General features: G+C 36.6%; 1 protein-coding gene across 1 annotated transcript in view; it reads right to left on the bottom strand.

The window, feature by feature from the left end:
• Nucleotides 1-26463, bottom strand: part of MSH4 (mutS homolog 4) — a gene marked incomplete at both ends in the record, with an annotated part of 97174 nt that overhangs the window by 53335 nt on the left and 17376 nt on the right. The window contains 2 exons of the mRNA XM_082863144.1: nucleotides 16695-16762; nucleotides 23987-24159. Of these exons, the coding sequence (XP_082719270.1) occupies nucleotides 16695-16762; nucleotides 23987-24159 (241 nt within the window). The remainder of the gene's footprint in view (nucleotides 1-16694; nucleotides 16763-23986; nucleotides 24160-26463) is intronic.

Genomic DNA, 26463 nt, shown 5'->3' on the forward strand with positions numbered 1-26463 from the left:
TCCATGTCTTGGCTACTGTTTTTTTTTTCTTTAAAATATTTATTTATTTATTTTTGGCTGCATTGGGGCTTCACTGCTGCACGTGGGCTCTCTCTAGCTGCAGTGAGTAGGGGTAACTCTGTTGCGGTGCATGGGCTTCTCATTGCAGTGGTTTATCTTGTTGCAGAGCACGGGCTCTAGGTGCGCGGGCTTCAGTGGTTGTGGCTTGCAGGCTCTAGAGCACAGGCTCAGTAGTTGTGGTGCACAGGCTTAGTTGCTCTGCGGCATGTGGGATCTTCCCGGACCAGGGCTCGAACCCATGTCCTCTGCACTGGCAGGTGGATTCTTAACCACTGTGCCACCAGGGAAGTCCCTTGATGCATGTATCTTTTTTGAATTGTTTTTCTCCAGATATATGCCCAGTAGTGGGATTGCAGGATCATATGGTAGCTCTATTTTTAGTTTTTTAAGGAACCACCATACTGTTCTCCATAGCGGCTGTACCAATTCACATTCCCACCAACTGTGTAGGAGGGTTCCCTTTCCTCCACACCCTCTCCAGCATTTATTATTTGTAGACTTTCAATCATGGCCATTCTGACTGGTGTGAGGTGATACCTCATTGAAGTTTTGATTTCCATTTCTCTAATTAGCAATGTAATTAGCAATGTTCACGTGCTTTTTGGCCATCTGTATGTCTTCTTTCAGAAAATGTCTTTTTAGATCTTCTGCCCATTTTTAAAATATATATATATTTATTTATTTAGTCTGTGTTGGGTGTTAGTTGCAGCATGCAGGATATTTCATTGCAGCATGCAGGTTCTTCACTGCAGTGCACAGGCTTCTCTCTAGTTGTGGCGTGCAGGCTCCAGAGCACGTGGGCTCTGTAGTTGTGGTGCATGGGCTCCAGAGAGCATGGGCTCTGTAGTTGCGGCACACGGGCTCTCTAGGTGTGGCGTGCAAGCCGAGTTGCCCTGCAGCGTGTGCGATCTTAGTTCCCTGACCAGGGATCAAACTGGCATCCCCTGCATTGCAAAGTGGATTCTTAACCACTGGACCACCAGGGAAGTCCCATTCTGCCCATTTTTTGATTGAACTGTTTGTTTTTTGATATTGAGCTGTATGAGCTGTTCGTATATTTTGGAGATTAATCCCTTGTCAGTCGCATCATTTGCAAATATTTTTCTTCCATTCTGTAAGTTGTCTTTTTTTTTATGGTTCCCTTTACTGCACAAAAACTTTTAAATTTAATTAGCTCCCATTTATTTATTTTTGGTTTTACTTCCATTATTCTAGGAGATGGATCCACAAAGATACTGCTGTGATTTATGTCAAAGTGTGTTCTGCCTATGTTTTCCTCTAAGAGTTTTTTTTTTTTTTTTTTTTTTGCGTTACGCGGGCCTCTCACTGCTGTGACCTCTCCCGTTGTGGAGCACAGGCTCCAGACGCGCAGGCTCAGCGGCCATGGCTCACGGGCCCAGCCACTCCGCGGCATGTGGGATCCTCCCAGACCGGGGCACGAACCCACGTCCCCTTCATCGGCAGGCGGACTCTCAACCACTGCGCCACCAGGGAAGCCCTCCTCTAAGAGTTTTATAGTACCTGGTCTTACATTTAGGTCTTTAATCCATTTTGAGTTTATTTTTCTATATGGTGTTAGAGAATATCCTAATTTCATTCTTTTACATGTAGGTGTCCAGTTTTCCCAGCACCACTTATTATTAAAAGACAGAAGAAACTGTCTTTTGTGCATTACATATACCTGCCTCCTCTGTCATAGATTAATTGACCATAAGTGCGTGGGTTTATCTCTGGGCTTTCTATCCTGTTCCATTGATCTATATATCTCTATTTTTGTACCAGTACCACACTGTTTTGATTACTGTAGCTTTGTAGTACAGTCTGAAGTCACAGAACCTGATTTCTCCAGCTCCACTTTTCTTTCTCAAAGATTGCTTTGGCTATTCGGGGTCTTATGTGTTTCCATACAAAATTTTAAAAATTTTGTTCTAGTTCTGTGAAAAATGCCATTGGTAATATGATAAGGATTGCACTGAATTTGTAGATTGCCTTGGGTAGTATAGCTATTTTGACAATATTGATTTTTCCAATCCAAGAACATGGATATCTTTCCATCTGTTTGTGTCATCTTCAGTTTCTTTCATCAGTGTCTCATAGTTTTTGGAGTACAGGTCTGTTGCCTCCTTAGAAAGGTTTATTCCTGGTATTTTATTCTTTTTGATGTGATGGTAAATGGGACTGTTTCCTTAATTTCTCTTTCTGAACTTTCATTGTTAATGTATAGAAATGCAACAGATTTCTGTATATTACTTTTGTATACTACAACTTTAACAAATTCATTGATGAGCTCTAGTATCTTCAGGATTTTCTATGTCTGCTATCATGTCATCTGCAAACAGTGACAGTTTTACTTCTTCTTTTCCAATTTGGATTCCTTTTATTTCTTTTTCTTCTCTGATTGCCATGGCTAGGACTTCCAAAATGATGTTGAACAGAAGTGGTGAGAGTTGACATCCTTGTCTTGTTCCTGATCTTAGAGGAAATGCTTTCAGCTTTTCACCAGCTGTGGATTTGTCATATATGGCCTTTATAATATGTTGAGGTAGGTTCTCTCTATGCCCACTTTCTGGAGAATTTCTATCATAAATGGATGTTGAATTTTATCAAAAGCTTTTTCTGCATCTATTGAGATGATCACATGGTTTTTATTCTTCATTTTGTTAATGTGGTATCTCATACTGAATGATTTGTGGATACTGAAAAATCCTTGCATCCCTGGGAAAAATCCCACTTGAATATGGTGTATGATCCTTTTAATGTATTGTTGGAGTGTAGAATTTTGTTGAGGATTTTTGCATCTATGTTCATAAGTGATACTGGCCTGTAATTTTCTTTCTTTATGGTATTGTTGTCTGGTTTTGATATCAGGGTGATGGTGGCTTTATAGAATGAGTTTGGAAGTGTTCCTTCCTCTGAAATTTTTTGGAATAGTTTCAGAAGGACAGCTGTTAACTCTTCTCTAAATGTTTGATAGAATTCCCCTGTGAAGCCATCTGGTCCTGGACTTTTGTTTGAGCAGAGTTTTTTTTTTTTTTTTTTTTTGCGGTACACGGGCCTCTCACCGTTGCGGCCCCTCCCGTTGCGGAGCACAAGCTCTGGACGCGCAGGCTCAGCGGCCATGGCTCACGGGCCCAGCCGCTCCGCGGCATGTGGGATCCTCCCAGACCGGGGCACGAACCCGTGTCCTCTGCATCGGCAGGCAGACTCTCAACCACTGTGCCACCAGGGAAGCCCTTGAGCAGAGTTTTTTAATCTCAGATTCAATTTCAGTACTTTTTGGGTTTTTTGGGGTTTTTTTTGTTTTTTGCGGTACGCAGGCCTCCCACCACTGTGGCCTCTCCCGCTGCGGAGCACAGGCTCTGGACACACAGGCCCAGTGGCCATGGCCCACGGGCCCAGCCGCTCTGCAGCATGTGGGATCTTCCCGGACCGGGGCACGAACCCATGTCCCCTGCATCGGCAGGCAGACCCTCAACCACTGCGCCACCAGGGAAGCCCAATTTCAGTACTTGTAACTGGTCTGTTAATGTTTTCTACTTCTTGCTGGTACAGTCTTGGGAGATTGTATCTTCCTAAGAATTTGTCCATTTCTTATCTTTCTAAGAATTTGTCCATTTCTTCTAGGTTGTCCATTTTATTGGCATATAGTTGCTTGTAGTAGTCTCTTATGGCCCTTTGTATTTCTGTGGTGTCGGTTGTAACTTCTTTTTCATTTCTAATTTTATTGATTTGAGCCCTCTCCCTTTTTTTCTTGATGAGTCTGGCTAAAGATTTATCAATTTTGTTTATCTTTTCAAAGAACCAGCTTTTAGTTTGGTCTTTTTTTCTACTGTTTTTTTAGTCTTATTTCATTTACTTCTGCTCTTCCATTAACTTTGGGTTTTGTTTGTTCTTCTTTCTCTAGTTGCTCTAGGTGTAATGTTAGGTTATTTATTTGAGATTTTTCTTGTTTCCTGAGGTAAGCTTGTATTGCTATGAGCGATTTCTCTTTGAAGCCTCCTAACCTATATCCCCATTGCACAATACCTGGACTTTTCCAAGACTATATGGATCAATTTAGAAGAAATACTCAGATGAACGTTGTTAGCCCCAAAACAAGTTATCTCATGCTCTCTTATAATGAATTTCTGAAACTAACTGGAATATTAAAAATAAATAAAATTCACCAAACATAAGACAATTATCATCATTATTACTAAAGGAGAACATCTTCCAAAAATAGCCAAGATACTCTTGAAGAAGAACAGCATGGAACGACTAACTCTAATGAATATCAACTTATAATAGCGTAATTAAGAAACTGTGGTATCAGCACAAAGGCAGACAGACAAACCAATGGTATAGAATAGAGTCTAGAAAGAAAATCATATATGGGCACTTGATTTATGACAAAGGTTGACTGTGGAGCAGTAGGCAAAGGAAAGTCTTCTCCATAAATGGTACCAATACGATTATGAATCTGTACAAGAAAAAATTAAATATGGCCCCTTCTTCACACCACATACAAATATCAATTCCAGGTGGACTGTAAATCTAAACATAAAACAATAAAGCATCTGGAATATAACAAAGAAGAATATCTTCATTACCTTGGATATTCTAACCAAACCTTTATAAGTTTCATAATTGATGATTTAGCACACATTAATCACAGGTTCAAACTAATGGCCAAGTTGTTTACATCTCCCCCATGGTCTGGTTTTTGTGGGCACACAAAAATCACATTACAAATACTCCAACCACAAATCCCACCATCTGTGTTTTGCTTCTTACTAAATAGGGGACGTTTTCACCTAACAAGTTCCTACTACTGCAGTAATTTAGGGTTTTGCAATATTTTCCCCCCAGTCCTCCACCTCCTGAGTAATCCTGGTACCTCCCCATGTAATTCTGCATGACATACTTCTTTCTCTCAGGAATTGTAAGTAATAAGAATATCCTTTGGACTTCCCTGGTGGTGCAGTGGTTAAGAACCCACCTGCCAACACAGAGGACATGGGTTCGAGCCCTGGTCCAGGAAGATCCCACATGCTGCGGAGCAACTAAGTCCATGTGCCACAACTACTGAGCCTGTGCTCCACAACAGGAGAAGCCACTGCAATGAGAAGCCTGCACACCACAACAAAGAGTAGCCTCCACTCACCGCAACTAGAGAAAGCCCGTGCACAGCAACAAAGATGCAATGCAGCCAAAAATAAATAAATAAATAAATTTAGATTAAAATATATATATGTATATATATATATGTATATATATACATATAGCCTTTAAATGGCATTAGCCTCTCCATGTCATCACTGAGTGATCTCCATAAATTAAAATCCCACGGGTACAATCAAGACACTGGGGTAGGTAAAGACTTCTTAAGCAGAATACAACAAACACTAACTATAAAGGAAAAAAATAGACTACATTTAAATTAAAGACTTCTAATAAGTCAGACAGAGACAAATACCACATGATCTCACTTATACATGGATCTAAAAACAAACAAAAAACCAAACTCATAAATACAGGGAACAGATTGGTGGTTGCCAGAGTTAGGATGTGGCGGAGAGGCAAAATGGGAGAAGAAGGTCAAAAGGTACAAACTTCCAGCTATAAAATAAATAAGTCGTGGGGATGTAATATACAGCATGGTGACTATAGTTAATGACACTGTATTGCATATTTGAAAGTTACTAAGAGTGTAGATCTTAAAGTCCTCGTCACGAGAAAAATATTTAAAACTATGCATGGGGATGGATGTTAACTAGACTTACTGTGGTGATTGTTTCATAATATATACAAAATAATGAATCATAAAAAAAGAATTTCTATTCATCAAAAGACACCACTGATGTAGGATAGGTTCTCCAAAAACCAATTTTTAGAAACCAAATAATTTATTTGAAAAGTAATTCCAGGAAGTATAGGCAAGAAGAGTGGGGAAGCAGAAGGCAAGGGAAGAACATCAATATAGGATGTAATGATGATCCGGTTACCAGTGTATGGTACCGTGGCTCAATCCTGCTGGAGACCTCTCAGAGACAGTGTAAAGTAAGCTTCAGAAACTACTTCCAGAGGTAAGGAAAATGGGGCATTTATTCACCAACTTCAGTCCAGTATTCGTCAAGACCTATCACTGGGTCAGCAACTCCCTGATTACTCTCTAGTCTCTCCTGTGGCCAGAGAAAGTCCTCAGGCAGAAAGTTTCAGCTTGCTTGCAGTGAGATGCCATCCATACACAAAAGTGAATGCCAAGGGGATGTGGGTGGCACACCAACAATGTCTACCCCACAATACTGAGCAAAAAAAGCCAATTACAAAGTGGGAGAAGATATTCGTAACACAGAAGCAACGAAGGGCGTATAAAACAGCTCTACAAATCATAAAAGATAACTCAATAGAAAAATGCGCAAGACCTTCACAAAAGAAGATAGTCAAATGGTCAATATACATATGAAAGGGTGTTCAACCTCATTAACAGGAAATGCAAATTAAAACCACAATGAAATACTACTATCTACCAACCACTATGGCTAAGACTTTTAAACTGACAATATCAGGTTTTGGATAAGAGCAATGGGACTTCTCATACACTCCTGATGGGACTGTAAATTAGTACAATCATTTTGAAAACCATTTTGGCAAACATCATGTTTGCCAAAAGTTCAACTAAAGTTGAAGATACACCTCAAGACTCAGAAGTTCCATTCCTATGTACCCAATAAAAATATGTCCAAAATTTTATTAAGAAGCAGGTATAAAATGATTAAGCAGTATTATTTCTAACTGCCAAAACCTGCCCACAACTCAGAAGTCCAACAACAGTGAACTGAATAATGGCATACTCATACAGTGGAATATTATATAGCAATGGAAATAAATGAGCTATAGCTACATGCAACAACATGAATAATCTTACAAACACAATGTTGGATAGAAGAAGCCAGATATAAAAAATACACACTGAATGATTCCTTATATTTAAAGTTTTTAAAAGAACAGGTAAAACTAAGTTATAAAGAAAAACAAAAAAGTAATTAATAAAAAGTGGTTTCTTTTTGGAGGGAGGTAGAGAATAATGAACAGGAAGGAACAGAAGGGGAGTTCTGAAGTACTGGCAATATCTGTTCCTTTACCTGAGTGGTCATCACATGGGTGTTCACTGTTGTAATGCCTGAATACATTTCTGGCTGTAATAATTGGGTATAACAATTGGATTCTACTGGCATCTAGTGGGTAGAAGCTATGAATACTGCTAAACATTTCAGAATGCACAGAACAGTAAAAGAATTATCCATCCCAACATGTCAACAGTGACAAGTTTGAGAAATCCTGCTGTGGAGGAGTTGTCTTACTATATTTACACAGGTACTCTCTTAACCTCTTATATCACTAGTGATTTCCTGTTTCTTCTTTCTGTCTCTCCTTCCAATCTCTTCCTACATTAATGGCTTTGAAAAAGTAAACAGCAATGAATCTTACAGTTGCAAGGTACTAAGTGTTGCCCATACCACATGAGCAGAGAGGCAGACCCTTCCCTAGGTGAGTACTCCAGATGAGTATCCAGCCCTGAATGACACCTTGACTGCAGTTTGTAAGACCCTAAGCAGAGAACCAAGCTAAGATATACATAGACTCCTAACTGACAGAAACTGTGAGATAATAAATGTGTAGTTTTAAGCTGCTATAGTTGAGGTCATTTGTTATGCAGCAATAGAACACTAATACAGTCTCTTTACAGCTTGCTTCTTCAAAGCCAAGAAAAGAGTTTCTTCGTGGAGAACTGGGAGACAATTCTCTACTGGCCTTTTGCATATCTTATGAGCAAAGGCACTGACTGCCTTTGTTCTGGACAGACTTTTCAAGGATGTTTATACAGTGAATAGCCTTGAAAGATATAGTGTCTCCTTCTACAGCAAAGGGCAGGTTTGCTTACAGTCTCAGAAGATAAAGATGGTGCCTCCCTGCATAGTAGCAGGCAAATATGCTTACCGCCCATTATAAAAGATTCAGGTTCCCTAAGATCAGCAATTCTCTCCTGTAAAACTCTGTATGTGCAGGTATCACCTAGCCCTCTTCACATCGCCCTGTGGGAAAAGGAGCTTGGGGAATCAGTGCAAGAAAATGTTGATACTCTGGATATTGCTATTGTGGGTATAAAGTCCTTTCTCTCTGATCTAGGAGTCTGTGTCTTCTGTCAGCATTTATGAAACTGTGGCAGGCTAACTTGTTAGCTTGCAAGTAGGGTAGAATATCAGATACCTTACAGTTCCTGATAATACTATGCTGTAATTGCTTTTTTTTTAACCAAAATCTCAAAATGAATTATAAATTCCTTTGGATTAGAGATTCACTTCTTACTGTATCCCTAGCACTCATTACAATGCTTGGTAAAATAACTTGTTGAATTAATTAAAGAAGGAGCCATGTACTACATACTCTATATGGCAGTCTGAAATCAATTGGAAAAAATTAAAAGTTATTCAAAACAAAGCAAAGAAACTTGGGTAAAAACTTGAAAAAAATTCTTTGATATCAAAATTTTCAAATGTTGCAGGAAGTATTTTGGATGTTTATAATGGAAAACACAAACATTCTTAATGCAATACATTAAATTGTAAGGTTATAAACACTGCATAAAAAGAAAAGACATTTGGATTAATTAAAATAATAAATTTAAATTTTATTCTCAATGAATACTTATGATCAGAAAATATGCATTTTATAAAATCAATATTCTTAAAGAGAAAATATGAGGATTCACCTTAGGCAAACAATTCCATACTGGAAATTTTCAGAGAACATTTAGTTCATTCAGAAGTTTAAGCCAATCATAAAATTCAGCCAAAAGAACATTTAGTTCATCCACAAGCTTAAGCAAATAATGCAATTTAACCAGCACAAGTCTGAACTAATTTAGTAAATATCATATTTAATTAAGATATATATATATATATGCTTATATTAAATGAAGGAAAAGCCTCATTTAAAATATATCTCCAGATGGTTAAGGAAACAGCAACTGAGAAACAGTATAAGGAATACTGAAATTCATGAATTATGTATCAAGTCAATATATTGCTTAAGTTTCCTTAAAAGTTAGTACATCTCATCTGAAAAGTACTTTTTTTACTTTATATTTTTCCTTTTTTGAAAATGTTTTATTAGAGTATAGTTGATTTACAACGTTGTGTTAGCTTCAGGTGTGGAAAGTATTTTTTAAAAAGCCTCCACAAAGGACAGATGTGCTGGTTAAGTAAAAAATGTACAGCTATGACTGATCCCTCCAAAACTAAAAAGGGTGGGAAGTAACACTGGCCCATAAAAACCTTATGGAGCTAGTTACAGATTGCCTTTTCTAGACTGGAAAAAAGATTCCAGATTCTCAGTTTACAGAATTACCTTACACTTAGCCCACTGGGCTTTTCTAAAATCTGACAGTCAAACTGATTACAGCAGCTGGTTATTTAATCACAGATATTTCCCAGAGAGCTAGTTGGCTAAATTGATATTCCTTTCTTAATATAACCAGAAACAGTCTAATGCAAAAACATGTACAGCTGATCCTTGAACAACACAGGTCCGAACTGCATGGGTCCACTTAAATGCAGATTTTTTTCAATAAATGCACATATGTACTAGAGATGTATTTTCTCTTGCTTATGATTTTCTTAATAATGTTTTCTTTTTTCTAGCTTACTTTATTGTACGAATACAGTATAAAAATATATAACATACAAAATATGTATTAATCAGCTGTTTATGTTATCAGTAAGGACTCCAGTCAACAGTAGGCTATCAATAGTTAAGTTTGGAGGAAGCCAAAAATTATATGAGGATTTTCAATTTGCAGGGGGTCAGCACCCTTCAGCCTCATGTTGTTCAAGGGTCAATGGTATATTACTAATTCTTATAGCCAGAGAAACTAAATCATGAATATGTATGACTGTATAATACTACACATTACACAAGGTGACAACAAAGAGACCGCTCTCAGGTACAATCTGATAATTAATTCTTTCCTATAATAAAATATTACCTGAATCTAACGATGAGGAAACATCAGACAAACCCAAATTGAGCGAAAATACATACCCGTAATTTTCAAGTGTCATGGTCATGACTGAAGACTAAATAGATACAAAAACTAAAGGCAATGCTTGATTCTTAACTGAATCCTTTTTCTATAAAGGGCATTGTTGGCGGGACTTCCCTGGTGGTCTAGTCGTAAAGAATCCACCTTACAATGCAGGGGACGCCGGTTCGATCCCTGGTCAGGGAACTAAGATCCCACATGCCGCAGGGCAACTAAGCTCGTGCACGCCTCAACTAGAGAACCTGCATGCTGCAAACTACAGAGCCCACACGCTCTGGAACCCGCGTGCCATAACTACAGAGCCCACATGCCCTGGAGCCTGCATGCCACAACTAGAGAGAAGCCTGCACATCGCAACAGCCTGTGCGCCGCAACAAAAGATCCCGCATGCCTCAACAAAGATCCCACATGCCACAACTAAGACCCGATGCAGCCAAAAATTTAAAAAATAAATAAATAATAAATACATCTTAAAAAATAATAATAAGGGATATTATTGACAAAATTGGAAAAACTTGAATGGGGTCTGAGGATTAAATGCTATTAAATGGTATTATCGTTAATTTCCTTATTTTGAAGGTTTACTGTGGTTGAATAGGAGAATATCCTTGTAAGAAATACTAATGTATTTGAGAGTGACAGAGCATCATGTCAGCAACTAACTCTTAAAATTTTCAGGAAAATAAGTTCTTTGTAATGTACTTGCAAATTTTCTGAAGATTTGAGATTTTATTTAATTTTTATCTTCACTTTCTAAAGATGCTGAAACCAAAAGGTCTTACATGCTTCCAGAGAATGGAGGGGGAAAATATGTCAGTCATATCCAAAATTCAGGAGTCAGGAGTCTCAATGGTTTCAACTTCTCAATAGGAACATTATAATCTACAAGACAGTGGGGAAATGACTCCTAAATTCTGAAGGAAAATTACTTCCTGACGAATTCTATTTTCAGCAAAACTATCAATCAATCATGAGGAAATGAGAAAACATTTTAGACATATAAAGTCTCACTCTTTCTCAAAAAGTTACTAAAAACCGTGCTCCATGAAAAGAAGAGAGTAAGTGAAAACAGAGGAAGACTTGGGATATAAAAAACAAGAGATCCAGGACTTCCCTGATGGTCCAGTGGTTAAGAATCCGCCCTCCAATGCAGGGGATGTGAGTTGGATCCCTGGTCGGGGAACTAAGATCCCACATGCTGAGAGGCAACTAAGCCCATGCACCACAACTACTGACCATGTGGGCCACAACTAGAGAGAAGCCCATGTGCTGCAACAAGGAGCCCACAAGCCACAGCAGAGGATCCTGCGTGCCGCAGCTAAGACCCAATGCAGCCAAAAATAAAATAAATAAACAAACATTTTTTTAAAAAAAGAGAGATCCAACACAGGAAAGACAAACAATGATGATGAAGAGAAATCTGGGGTCATAGCTGTATACTAGCGAAAGAGAGGTAACCAATCCAGATTGGAACAAGTTTGAAACCTGTGGGAGAGACTTCTTCCAGAGGTTGAAATTGACTGAGTACCTGAAGTGAATGAATGAATACTGAGAGGATATTTAGAATATACTGAAAGGATATTTATATAATTGGTGAAAACGTCTATGCTTGAATTAGTGAAAGTACAAGGTAAACCACACACAAAAAAAGTTATTAATTCTGGGGGAAAAATGTAAAAAGTTGTGCATGCTCAGTTATGTGTAACATGGATAGTCATAATCATTTTTATCTAACTAAAATTATGTAATAACCTTACTGGGTGAGGGGAAGTAGGGAAGTGTCCATGTTTATAGAAGGAAAAGGAAAGAAAGCTAAACAGTCATCCTTCTGGAAGGGAATTAACATGTAATATCAAAGGATATATGAAGAAAATAAAAAGACAACCCAATAAATGGTAGAAAATATTTGTAAATCATATATACAATAAGGGACTTATATCCAGAATATATAAAGAACTCTTACAACTCAATAATAAAATGACAATCCAATCAAAAATTAGCAAAGGATATGAGTAAACATTTCTGCAAAGAAGATATACAAATGGCCAATAAGCACAAGAAAAGGTGCTCAACATCATTAGTCATATCAGCAAAATGCAAATAAAAACCACAAGAGACTACTTCATACCCACTAGGATGACTAGAATCAAAAAGTCAGATAATAACAAATGTTGGCAAGGATGTGGAGAAATTGGGACCCTCATAGACTGCTGGTGGAAATGTAGAACGATAGTCACTTTGGAAAACAGTCTGGCAGTTTTTCAAACAATTAAACATAGAGTTACCATATGAGCCAGAAATTCCACTCTAGGTATAGATCCAAGATAAACAAAAACTTACATCCACACAAAAACTTGTATATAAATATTCATAGCAGCATTATTAATAATCAAAAGTGCAAACAATTCAAATGTTCATCAACCGATGAACAGATAAACAAAATGTGCTGTATCTATACAATGGAATATTATTTATCAATAAAAAGAATCAGGGCTTCCCTGGTGGCGCAGTGGTTGAGAGTCCACCTGCCAATGCAGGGTACACGGGTTTGTGCCCTGGTCCGGGAAGATCCCACATGCCGTGGAGCGGCTGGGCCCATGAGCCGTGGCCGCTGAGCCTGCGCGTCCAGAGCCTGTGCTCCGCAACGGGAGAGGCCACAACAGGGAGAGGCCTGCGTACCGCAAAGAAAAAGAAAAAAAGAAGAATCAAATATTGATGTATGCTACAATATGAATTAACCTGAAACATTATGCTAAGTGAAAAAAGCCAAACATAAGAGACTACATATTGTGTGATTCTATTTATATGAAATGTCAAGAATAGGCAAATCTAAAGGAACAGATAGATTAGAAATGCCAAGCACTGGGGGGAAGAGGATTGGAAGGGATGGAAAGTGATTGCTAACGGGTACAGCGTTGCTTTTTGGGGTGATGAATACGTTCTAAAATTGACTGTAGTGTTTGTTGTACAACAATGAATATACAAAACATGGTTAAATTGTATACTTCAAATGGGTGAAGTGTATGCTTTGTGAATTCTACCTTGATAAAGCTGTTATATTTTAAAAAATAAACTGTGTGATATATGTAGAAATAAAATATATGACAATAGCCCAGTGGGAGGAATGGGAGGAATGGCAGCATACTACCATAAGGTTTTCTTTTTCAGCTTTACTGAGGTATAACTGACATATAAAATTGTAAGATATTTAAAGTGTACATTGTGGTGATTTGATGTACATACACATTGCAAAAGGATCCCCCCATCTAGTTAATTAATGCATCTATCACCTCACATATTTATCTTTCTTTTTGTATGTGAGAACATTTAAGATTTACTCACTTGGCAAATTTCAATTATACAATACAGTGTTATAAACTATAGTCACCATGTTTTATATTTGATCTGCAGATCTTATTCATCTTATAGTTGAAAGTTTGTACCCTTTAACCAACCTCTTCCTATTTCCCTGATCTGCAAGCCCTGGCAACAACTTTTCTGCTGTGTCTTTCTGTGAGTTTTTTTTTTTTTTTTTTTACATTTTTCATACACGAAACCATGCAGTATTTATCTTTTTCTGTCTGGCTTATTTCACTTAGCATAATGCCCTCAATGCTACCCCTGTTGCCACAAATGGAAGTATTTCCTTCTTTCTCATGACTGCATAATATTCCAGTGTGTGTCTGTGTGTGTGTGTCTGTATCTTGGCTATTGTGAATAATGCTGCAATGAACATGGGAGTGCAGATATCTCTTCGACATCCTGCTTCTATTTCATTTGGATATATACTTAGAAGTGGGATTGCTAGATCATATGGTAGTTCTATTTTTTTAATTTTTTGAGGAACTGCTATACTCTTTTCCATAAATTTAGCTGCACTAATTTACATTCCATCAATAATGCACATGGGTTCCTTTTTCTCCACATTCTCATCAACACTTGCTATCTTACATCCTTTTGATGACAGGCATTCTAAAAAAGTGATATCTCATTGTGGTTTTGATTTGCATTTCCCTGATGATTAGTGATGCTGAACACCTTTTCATGCACCTGCTAGTCATTCATATGTCTTCTTTGGAAAAATATCTATTTGGTTCCTCTGACCATTTTTTAATCAGATTGTTTATTTTTTTGCTATTGAGTTATATGAGTTCTTTATATATTTTGAATATTAACTCCTTATCAGATATATGATTTGCAAATATTTTCTCCAATTCTGTAGTTACATTTTAATTTTATTGGTTATTTCTTTTGCTGTGCAGAAGTTTTTTAGTTGGATATACTCCCAACTTGTATTATTTTTGCTTCTGTTGCCACTACTCTATGGTTCTTATACCACATGTGAAGTGACATAACATTACTTGAAGGTAGACTGAATTCAGCTAAAGATGTAATCAATAAACCTGAAAGCAACCATTAAAATAACAAAACAATGAGTTCTATCCAATAAATCAACAGAGGAGTAAAATGGGATCATAAAAAATATTCAATTAATCCAAAAGAAGGCAGAAGAAAAGGAAAAGAAAGCAAATAGAAAAAAAAGTACCATGATGGCAGATTTAAATCAAAACATATCAATAATCTCATTAAGTACAAATGAAATAAACACCCTAATTAAAAGTAAGATATTCTGGGAATTCCCTGGTGGTTCAGTGGTTAGGACTCTGCACTTTCACTTCTGAGGTTGTAGGTTCAAATCCCTGGTCAGGGAACTAAGATCCCACAAGCTGCGTGGCCAAAAAAAAAAAAAAGAAGAAGAAGAAGAAACAGGTAACCTGAATAGCATCATATCTATTAAATATTTAAGAAGTTGAATTTAGAGTCAAAAACATTCCTACAAAGAAAATTCCAAGTTTTAATGGCTTCATTTGTGAATTCTACCGAACATTTAAGGAAGAAATAGTACCAGTTCTACACAAACACTATGAGTAAATTGAAGAGGAAGGAATGCTTCTAACCTTATTGTATGAAACCAACTAATTTTGTTCCAGACATCAGTTGTTCTGGGTTACCTCTCATTTGTATATATTGAATTTTAAGGTGTTTCAATTATTTAAGGAAACTTCCAATTCTCTGCCTGCCCAACAGCCAAAACTTTTCCATATAATGTTTTTATTGTAAATGAACCTTAAGAGCAATTATCTCTACAATATGGAAAGGCTTCTTAAACATAGATAAGCCTTCAATGGATTTGCAAAGTAATCAAATTTTAAATCAAATTTTACTGATGTACAAGACGTCTTTCCTTTTTAAGCACACGAGCAAAAATATACAGGTGACCCTTGAACAACACGGGTTTGAATGGTGCGGGTCCACTCATAGGTGGATTTTATTCAAAAAATACAGTATGACACAATCCAGTTGCAGAACCCTCCTATGCAGAGGGCTGACTGTAATGTTACACACCTGCGTGGGTTTTCAACTGTATGGGGGGCGGGGAGGGGGACACTCCAAACCCTGCATTGTTCAACAGTCAACTGTACATGTATTTCATTAAAGTAAATATTTTTCAATTCGCCTTAAATGGAAGAATGAAAACCATCTATTACTTTCTTTATAGAATGTGCCTATAGGCACTAAGTATTTACTTATTATTTTTTTAATAGATCTTTATTGGAATATAATTGCTTCACAATACTGTGTTAGTTTCTGTTGTACAATAAAGTGAATCAGCCATATGCATACATATATCCCCATATCCCCTCCCTCTTGAGCCTCCCTCCCACCCTCCCTATCCCACCCCTCTAGGTCATCGCAAAGCACCAAGCTGATCTGCCTGTGCTATGCAGCAGCTTCCCACTAGCTAACTATTTTACATTTGGTAGTGTATATATGTCAATGCTTCTCTCACTTCATCCCAGCTTACCCTTCCCCCACCATGTTCTCAAGTCCATTCTCTATGTCTACCTCTTAATTCCTACCCTGCCACTAGGTTCATCAGTACCACTTTTTTTTTTTTTAGATTCCACATATATGTGTTAGCATACAGTATTTGTTTCTCTCTTTCTGACTTACTTCACTCTGTATGACAGACTCTAGGTCCATCCACCTCACTACAAATAACTCAATTTCGTTTCTTTTTATGGCTGAGTAATATTCCATTGTATATATGGCACTAAGTATTTAAATTTGTAAAATATCCAAAGACTTTGTTTCATTCCTAAATGTTAAGCATATTTGAAAACTAATCAAACTTCACATAATGATCACCTTTTAAAGGACCTTTGGAACTAAAACAATTTTTCTCTATTTATTAAGCAAATTATTGTCATCTAAGGTTTTTGAAAACTGTATCCAAATTCTTTAAGTAAGTATTTGATAAATGAAAATATACCAATTCCTCACCTAAGAAACTTTTAATTTTAAGTATATCATATATGATAATACATTGAGGAAAAAAGTTTCCTTTAAAAAGGTATAATACTCCAGATATTAATAATGACGTACATTTCCAAAAGATTTTCATATTTTCCAATTGTTACATCATATTAAGACAAGTTATATCACATAAGGTATAACAATATAACATATAATTTATACATAAACATACCGTGTCTTGCTTTGGAATTTGGACTAAAACAGAAAGAAGCTGCTCTGTATCAAGAAATCTTGCTAAAACTGAAACAAACAAACAGAAACGATGAGCAGTTAAACTTTATGTTACATTTTTAAAATATACACTATGTAAAATATTATCCTCAAGTAATAGAACAGTTTTACCTGAAAATATTACTTGTTTGAATTTTCTTCATCTATCTTACATTTACCAGGAGTAAACTAATAAATTCTAGTGGTCTTTTCCTAATTTTGATTACTCAGAACTTGTCTTCAAATTTTGCCACTGTTGATCACCCCTTCCTTCTTGAAACTCTACTTCTCTGACTTTTAGATGTTGCTTATCATAATTTTCTTCCCACCTTTTTGACTTCTAATTTTTCTACATGATACTTAAAAGATCAGAGAAGATTAGTTTGAAAGCATAGTTCAACCACTAACCATATAACCTTCCAAAAGTTACATAACTTCTCCGAACTTTAGTTGTTCTCATCTTTTAAATGTGGATAATAACATCTTCCTCCTAGGGTTGTAGTGAGGACTAAGTGCAATAATATGTGCATAGGGGTACCTTGCACATACCAGAGCTCAAAACTGTTATTTTATTCTTCTCAACTCATTTTCCAGCTTCAAGTACACTATAAAAGTATATGTATAGATAATTGGAATCTATCCCTTTTAAATGTCCCCAGGTGTTTTTTTCTTTACCTTAAATTATAGTAACTATTTCTTAATGACTCATGGTTATTATCATCATTGTAATGTGTGATCTCAAAAGTTTTTGTGTAAACTTATTGATACTTTCACAAAGTGGCCCCAAACTGTTATCCTTTAAAAAAAGAACTAAATACAAAAATTTTATGTCACTTCTTTCTTGTTCAAATTTTTGATGTTCTTCAGTTTGCCTACCTCTAGAGCTGTGCCTCCTTCTAAATTACCACTTCTATGGTAATTATGTTAAAACTGTGGTTAAAAAATTAGAGTAAATAGGCTGAGTATACTATTATACTGTTATACTATTATATTATACTACCATGACATTTTATATGTGAGTCCACTAGTCAGACTCTCTTAAGCCCTCACATAGATTGGCCTTTCTCTTTTTCAGTCTCTTCCTTCTTCCTCTCCCCAAATCTACTGTAACAAACAAACAATGTTTCTAAAATAAGGATTTGACCATATATATTACTCTCTTCGTTTAGAATCATCACCTCCCTATTGATTTCAGGATAAAATCCAAACTTCTTAGCATTATATAAAGGCTTTTCATAAACCAGCCTCAATTCTCATTTCCTGCCATTCCCCAAAGCTTCAAGTCATAAATAACTACTGGCCATGCCTTAAATACAGCAAGTTCTTTTATGACAATGTAAGTATAACTGCAGAAGCTTATGTTAACTCTATCTTCCTCAACTTCCCAGAAAAAGAAGTGTACCCTAGAAAGTAATGACTGCTCAGGATCACAGTCAGCAGCACCCGTACCGGATCTTTATCCCAGCCACTGCACCCAAAACACATTTTTGTTACCCCTATGCACATCAACATACTTTGCTCAGGCATGTTCCCTTTGTCTTGAGTATCATTTCTAGAATTCTCCTGTTGTCAAAAATCCTACTCATTCCCTTAAGACAGAGCTAAAATATTATCTCTGTGAATCCTGGATTCTATATTTATCCCAGCTCCCTCCTCTATGTTTCCACAAAATATTAAATTATTATTGTTTTTCACACTGTATCATATTTATTTATTTAGAGTCCTGTGTCTCTAACATGAATGTAAGATCCCTGAGGACAAAAACTTATAACTTAATCTTCATGTTTTCATCCCTATTGTAGAATGCCTACAAGAAAGTACGTACTGTACTTTTTATGAGGTTCACATTCTCATATTTTAATAAACTATAAAAATTACCCTTGTTCTGTATTCCTGCTCTCCTACTTTATTACATGTTAAGATAAATTATAAACTGTCAAGATAAAGAAAATATAGAAATATTTAACATTTGTAGATGCCAATTTAAAACTTTCTATTATAAGGAATAATAAAACTTAAAATATATGAAAACTAAAGCTTCAAATAAAATCCAAGTTTTTCATTAAAATCTCATCATATAGAACATTATAATCTTTGGAACAACAGAATACAATTTTCAACATGTTTAGTAATAAATCAATAGCTTAACAAATATGAACACCCATTATGTTCTAGACTCATATGGGAATCATCCAACAAAACATTCACTTACAATACTGTAAGGTAAGTGCCATAACAAGATACTATAGACAACATATAGAAAAGATACCTAATATAGACTTGGGGAGCCAGAGAGGCTTCTAGAAGAAGTGACATCTAAACTAGGATGGTAAATTATGAACTGCAGTTGGCTAAAGAGTAGCTTGGGAGAAGAGGTTACAGAGAAGAAAGATAAAAGATTCTAGACAAATATTACAGAGTACAAAAGCCAGAACATGATACGCACTAAAACAGACACACAGCTCAATGGAACAGAAATAAACCCATGCACATATGATCAATTAATCTATGACAAAGGAGGCAAGAATACACCATGGGGAAAAGACAGTCTCTTCAATAAATGGTGCTGGGAAAACTGGACAGCTACATGTAAAAGAATGAAATTAGAATATTTTCTCACACCATATACAAAAATAAACGCAAAATAGATTAAACACCTAAATGTAAGACCTGACACCATAGAACTCCTAGAAGATAACATAGACAGAACACTCTTTGACATTAATGGTCAATATTTTTTTGGATCTGTTTCCTAAGGCAAAGGAAATAAAAACAAAAATAAACAAATAAGACCTAATGAAACTTAAAAGCTTTTGCACAGCAAAGGAAACCACTGACAAAATGAAAAGACAGTCTACTGCATGGGAGAAAATATTTGCAAATGATATACCCGGGAAGGGGTTAATATCCAAAATATATAAACAGCTCAAATAATTCAATATCAAAAAAACAAATAATCCAATTAAAAAATAGGCAGAAGACCTGAATAGATATTTTTCCAAAGAAGACATACAGATGGCCAACAGGCACACGAAAAGATGCTCAACACTGCTAATCATCAGAGAAGCGCAAATCAAAACCATAATGAGATATCACCTGACACCTGTCAGAATGGCTATCATCAAAAAGACCACAAATAACAAATGTTGGCAAGGTTGTCAAGAAGAGAGAACCTTCATACACTGATGGTGGGAATGTAAATTGGTGCAGTCACTGTAGAAAACAATATGGAGGTTTCTCAAAAAACTAAAAATAGAACTACCATATGACTCAGCAATTCTACTCCTGAGTATATATCTGAAAAAAATAAAAACACTAATTTGAAAAGATGCATGCACCCCAATGTTCACAGCAGCATTACTGACAATTGCCAAGATATGGAAGCAACTTAAGTGTCCATCAACAGATGAGTGAATAAAGAAGATGTGGTATATGTGTGTGTACATATATATGGAATACTACTCAGCCATAAAAGAAGGATGAAATTTTGCCATTTGAGAAAACATGGATGGGTCCTGGAGGGTATTATGCTTAGTGAAATAAGTCAGGCAGAGAAAGACAAACACTTATACATGGAATCTAAAAAATAAAACAAACGAAAGAGTATAGCAAAACAGAAACAGACTCACAGATACAGAGAACCACCTAGTGGTTAACAATGGGTAGAGGGTAGGGAGGAGGGTCAAGAAAGGGGTAGGGGATTAAGCGGTACAAATTACTATGTATAAAATAAGTGAGCTACAAGGATATATTATACAGCATAAGGAATATAGTCATTATTTTGTAATAACTTTAAATGGAGTATAATCTATACAAATTTTGAATCATTATGTTGTACAACTGACACTAATATTGTAAATCAACTATACCCCAATGGAAATAAATTAAATTAAAAAAATTTTAAAAGCCAGAACATGAGACAAGATATGTTCAAGTAACTAAAAGAAGTTCAATTATACTAGAAGGCAGAATGACAAGTGACGAGTAACAAGAGATGCTGTGGGAGGTGATAAAGAAATAGCCATCCAGAAGAGTTTGGATTTTATCCTAAAAGTAATGAGAAGAGAATGAAGGATTTTATGCAAGTGGATATGTGGTAGCCCCACAAAGATGTCCACATCTTAATCCCTGGAACCTTTGAATACGTTATCTGGTAAAGGGGACTTTGAAGATGGGATTAAGTTAAGCATCTTGAAATGGAGAGATTATTCTGGATTATTTGTTAGTCCCAAAGTAATCACAAGGGTCCTTATAAGAGGGAGGCAGGGAAATTCCCTGGCAGTCCAGTGGTTAGGGCTCTGTGCTCTCACAGCCGGGGGCCCAGGTTCTATCCCTGGTCAGGGAACTAAGATCCCACAAGCTGCGTGGCCAAAAAAGAAAAAAAAAAAAAAAAAAAAAGAGGGAGGTAGGAGGATCAGTCAAAGAGAGAAGATATAAGGACAAAAGCAGAGGTCAGAAGTAGAGAAGAAACTATTCTGCTGGCTTTGAAGATAGAGGAAGGGCCATAAGCCAAGGAATGTAGATGGCCTCTAGAAACTGGAAAGGCAAGGAAACAGTTTTGCCCCTAGAGCCTCCAGAAGAAACGGTGGACCTGCTAACACATTGATTTTAGCCCAGCAAAACTGATTTCTGACTTCCAGAACTGTAAGATAATAAATTCATGTTGTTTTAAGCCACTAAATTTGTGGTACTTTGTTACATCAACAACAAGAAACTAATGAAGAGTAATATGCTCAGATTTATATTTTCAAAAGATCTCTCAGGCTCTCATATAGAGAAGAGACTGTAAAGAACAAGACTGGAGGAGGAAGCCAAACAGAAGCCTGCTGCAATAAATCAGATTATAGATAAATGGTACCCCAGGCTGGAGCAGCAGCATTGGGAATAGAAGCTAAACATGCAAGAGATATATAGAAAAGAGACTTTGCAAAATTTGATGATTAATTTCAGGGAAGGGAAGTGTCAAGAATGACTTCCAGGTATCTGGTTTGGTAAACAGCTTGGATGTAGAGCTATTCTCTGAAATTAGAAGGGATTGATTTAGAAGGGAAGATGGCACAGTTTGGACACATTAAATGTGAGGTGATTAAGGAACATCTAATAAGTGCTCAGTAGGCAATACGATATATGGGGCTGAAGGTCTATAGAGATATCTGGACATGAGATGTAAATTTGGAAGTTACGAATACGTGAATGCTAATTATAAGACCAAGAAGGTGGGTAAATCATATAATAAGAATATACGGGGTAAAAAGACAACCCAGGACGTACCTTTGAAGAGCCATAGCATTTAGGGAATGAGCAAAGGAAAACAAGCCTAAAAAGAAGACTCAGAAGTCATTCTCACTTTGAAAGAAAGGACTCTGGGGTTTTTACTGTTACCTGATCAATGACAGAGCTTTCTGAAGACATTCCAAGACAGTATACAGTCCTGTAGTCTATTTGGAAATAGTAAAGATAACATTACAAGGGAGATACCCCATTGGTTTTGACTGGATAGTCATAAACTTGTTAAAGAAATGAGTGACAGAGCTTTAAAAAAAGGAAACTCCAAAGAAATAGGAAGAAAACTAGGAAACTGTATAATCACAGAAGCAAAGAAAGGCAGTAATTCAATAAGGAGAGATTTTTGGCAGCACCAAAGAAGTTGGATTTCAAATAGGAGAACTAATATGTGTCCATTAAATTTAAAAACAATGAGACTATGGGTGAATGTTTTAGGCTGGGTGCTCCAGAAGCAGAGGCTGAGATGAAGATTCATGTGCAAGTAATATATTAAGAATTTGCTTCCACGAGAAACCAATAAAGAAGACAAGAAGGACAGGAAAGAGAAAAAAAGCCAAACAAAAGTATAATTTCAGGCAAAGTCCTATGGAAGGTAACTTCAACCGATCCTGTATAAGGCTTGTGGACTTTAAGTTACATTCATGGTTTTTGCCAAAACAGTGTGAGACAGCTGGGCTTTCATACTCCCACAACATTCAGTCATTTAAGGTCCACAAGGCACTTCTGGCACTCCATGCCTGAGAGCAAAGCCCTCTAATAGCCTGAGGGCAGGCCTCTAAAGAGAGTCCAGGTACAGGCCATTAGAAGCAAAAGCACACATAGCAGGGAAAAGGGGCACAAAGAAAGGTAAAAGAGACCCAAGAAGATCTGGACAGAGAACCAACAATATCTGCTATAGTGACCTTGACAAGAGCAGTCTCAGTGCAGGAGTGAGCACAGAAACAAGACTGATTGATTAAGACGTAGTGATGAACAGAAGATAGTGTGTGCAGAAAATTTGTTTTCAACAAGATGTTTAATGGAAGAAGAGAGATAAGGTGTTGCTGTGAACAAGGCTGACCAGTTAAAAAGTGGCCTTTTTGTACCTTTCCCAAAGCCTCACAAAATACACAGGAATATATAGAAAAAAATGAATATACAAAACAACATTGGAAATGCAGAGTCACAGTCAGTATAATGTCAGAATGAAGAATGCAGAGTCACAGTCAGTATAATGTCAGAATGAAGAATGCAGAGTCACAGTCAGTATAATGTCAGAATGAAGAAATTATACTAATTAAAAGGTATTTAGAATTGGACTTAGGAAAACCTAAAGGCTGTAAATGCCTTCTAGATTTTCAAGTACCACTTCCGTTTAGACCTCCAGAGCAACAGGAGGGGAGGTTGGGGAAGTGAGGTTATGGAAGACAGATCAAGTTGCTAGAAACCAGGAATTGGACTCGGATCAGTGCATATAAACTGCCCCTCCACCTACAGATTTAAAAAGAAAATTGCACTGCCATGCCAGTGAACAGATGCCAAGGGCAATTCTCTTCCTCATGTTATGAGTTGGATTGTATCCCCCAAAAAGAAACTTTGAAATCCTAAACCCTAGTATCTGAATGTGATATCACTTGGAAATTAGACCTTTGCTGATATCATCAAGTTAAGATAAGGTCATTAGGATGAGCCTTAATCCAACAGGACTGGTATCCTTTTAAGAAGACAATGTATTTTGTTAAAAAATTTGTATTTGGGCTTCCCTGGTGGCGCAGTGGTTGGGAGTCCACCTGCGGATGCAGGGGACAAGGGTTCGTGCCCCGGTCTGGGAGGATTCCACATGCCGCGGAGTGGCTGGGCCTGTGAGCCATGTCCGCTGAGCCTGCGTGTCCGGAGCCTGTGCTCCGCAACAGGAGAGGCCACAACAGTGAGAGGCCCGCGTACCGCAAAAAAAAATTGTATTTGTAAAAGTAGATGATATTCATTTACCTGACTGAAGTCCAAAAAAGAGTTCCTCATCTTGAAGCAGTTCTTGAACACAATCTAACCTCATGTTAATGGTTTCAACATCAATTAGAGGTTCTAATATATTAGAACGAAGTCTTCTACTTCCTCCAGGAGTCTTAGTGTAATTTAGAACACCAAAGAGTGTGTGACTGCTCCTTTAAAAACACAAGTTAGGAAAATTTCATTAAGTATACTAAGGAAAATCCAATAAAACTGTAATTTAACTTTTAAAATAATCCTATAATCTACGGTAGTGATTCTCAAACTTTAATATGCATACAAATCACATGAGGATTCTGATTCAGTAGGTCTGGGATGAGGCTTGAGAATCTATGTTTCAAATACACTCTCAGGTGTGCTGTCAGTCAGTGAAGCACACTTTGATTAACAAGATCGACAGAATCTTCTTGCATTTAGTTAATGGCTTTTTTCATAGATCAGTTAACAATACTCAGACTAATATAAAATATTCTAGTCCATGGCATTCCATCAATAATAGCAAGATATCAACAACACATCCTTAAGGGGAGAACTTTTACACTGATAAAATGAGTAATATAATCACTCTGTTCTAACTTAAGAAGTTAGAGAATTATAAGTAAAAGAGAAAGAAAGAAAATAATATCAGGTACAGAAACTGTTAAAAACAAACAAACAAACAGAACTGTACAGAGAATGACCAGGAGGGTTGATTTAGTTAGGTTGGTTGAGAAAGACCTGTATGTATATTCGGCAGTTGAGTTAAGAAGGCATCCATGCCAAGATGATGATGAGATGGGAATAATGATGACAATTGATGGTGAGTATAGCTAACATATAGTGAACACAAAGTATGTGCCAGGCCTTATTCTAAGCACTTTACATATATTGACTTACTTAATTCTAACAATGATGGTATGAGATAGATGCTATTATTAACATTTTACAAGGGAAGAAACTGAAACACAAAGAAATTAAGTAACTTGCCCAAGGTTTCCAAATAAGTGAACAAGAAAAGAGTTACTGTTTAAAAGGGCAAAACAGAACAGCAATTTAAGCCCAGGTAGTCTTTCTGGCTCCAGAACCAGAAAGAAGACCAAAGTTGGTGGAGCACTGCAAGTGAGGGTAAGAATTAAGGGAGATGAATGAAGAAGTTGAAAGAGACCAGAACACATAAGTCCTTGTAGGCCACGGTAAAGAGTCTGAATTATATTCTGAATATAAAAGGAGCTCTGGAAGATTTTAAGCAGGAAAGTTCTAAGATCTAATTTCTGGTTTAAAAGGATCACACTCTGGCCACTAGGTTGAGAATAGACTAATTGTAGGAGGGGAAGAAAGCAGAGAGACGAGTTAGGGGCTATTACACTATACAGTAGTCTAGGCTAAAATGATGGAGGTATGGGTTAGGGTTGTAGCACCGGAAATGCTAAGAAGTGATCCAGAATATGTATGTACTCTAAAGGTTGAGTCAGGAGGATTTACTGACATATTGAATCTGCGTTAAGAGAGGAAAGGAAATAAAAATGACTCAAGTAATCAGACTGCCAAATTTTTGGTATATCAATTTAAACAAATTTTTAGGGAACTATTCAAATCAAGTCCTGGCTGGGAGTGGGGGTCATCATAGGTAAGTCACAGGCACAATTTTGAGAACTTGTCTTCTGCAGGAACACAGGAGGTGGGGAGCATACCTAAATCTGCCATTTGCTATAGAAATCAATGGGTGAAACAGTATGCTGAACAAGTAACAAATCCATAGAAGCATTAGAGCTATTCAGACAGCAGTAGATAGCATGCCCATCTTTTAACCTAATATTCTTTGGTTCAAGTCTGTGAAAAGACCTCAATTTCTTCTTTCAACTATAATATGAACTCTTGGAGGTCAAATATCCTATCATTTAATATATAGCAGGAACTCAAGCAATGTTTGACAATGATAACGGTAAACAATGATTAACTATGAAATGTGACAAAGTAAAACTGAGTACGAAACCCTTTGTAATAATTACCAGCCTTGGTTACTGACTGTCTACGTTACCCCACGTTATTTTAATTTAGAAAGTCAATGACAGAGTACTTTATCCAGATATTATTTTATCCCTTTTTTCCTAGCAATAGAAAAAATATTATTTATTCACTAAGCTGAAAAGGAATAATTACAATTAATTATAAACTCCTTTAAAACGTTATAATTTTAGACCATCATTATTCAGTGGAACTACAAAGGTGTTGAGGTCACTACACTGACAATGACAAATAGTATACACAGTACTATTCTTACCTTTACTAAAAGTAGTGCCAACAGTACCTAGATAGATCTAAACTGTTCTTGATGATTAAAGTAACTAATTAAAAAAATTAGATATTATAGGTTTCTAAGTTTGTAACTGTAAATAATGTCTGGAGATTTCACATAATTAAAAGTGAAGCCAAGATAAGAGCACACAAAGTGACCGAAATACTTAAACACTATGGCTCTG

The sequence above is a fragment of the Leucopleurus acutus genome, assembly GCF_964270905.1.
Source record: "Leucopleurus acutus genome assembly, chromosome: 2".
Taxonomy (NCBI): Eukaryota; Metazoa; Chordata; class Mammalia; order Artiodactyla; family Delphinidae; genus Leucopleurus; species Leucopleurus acutus.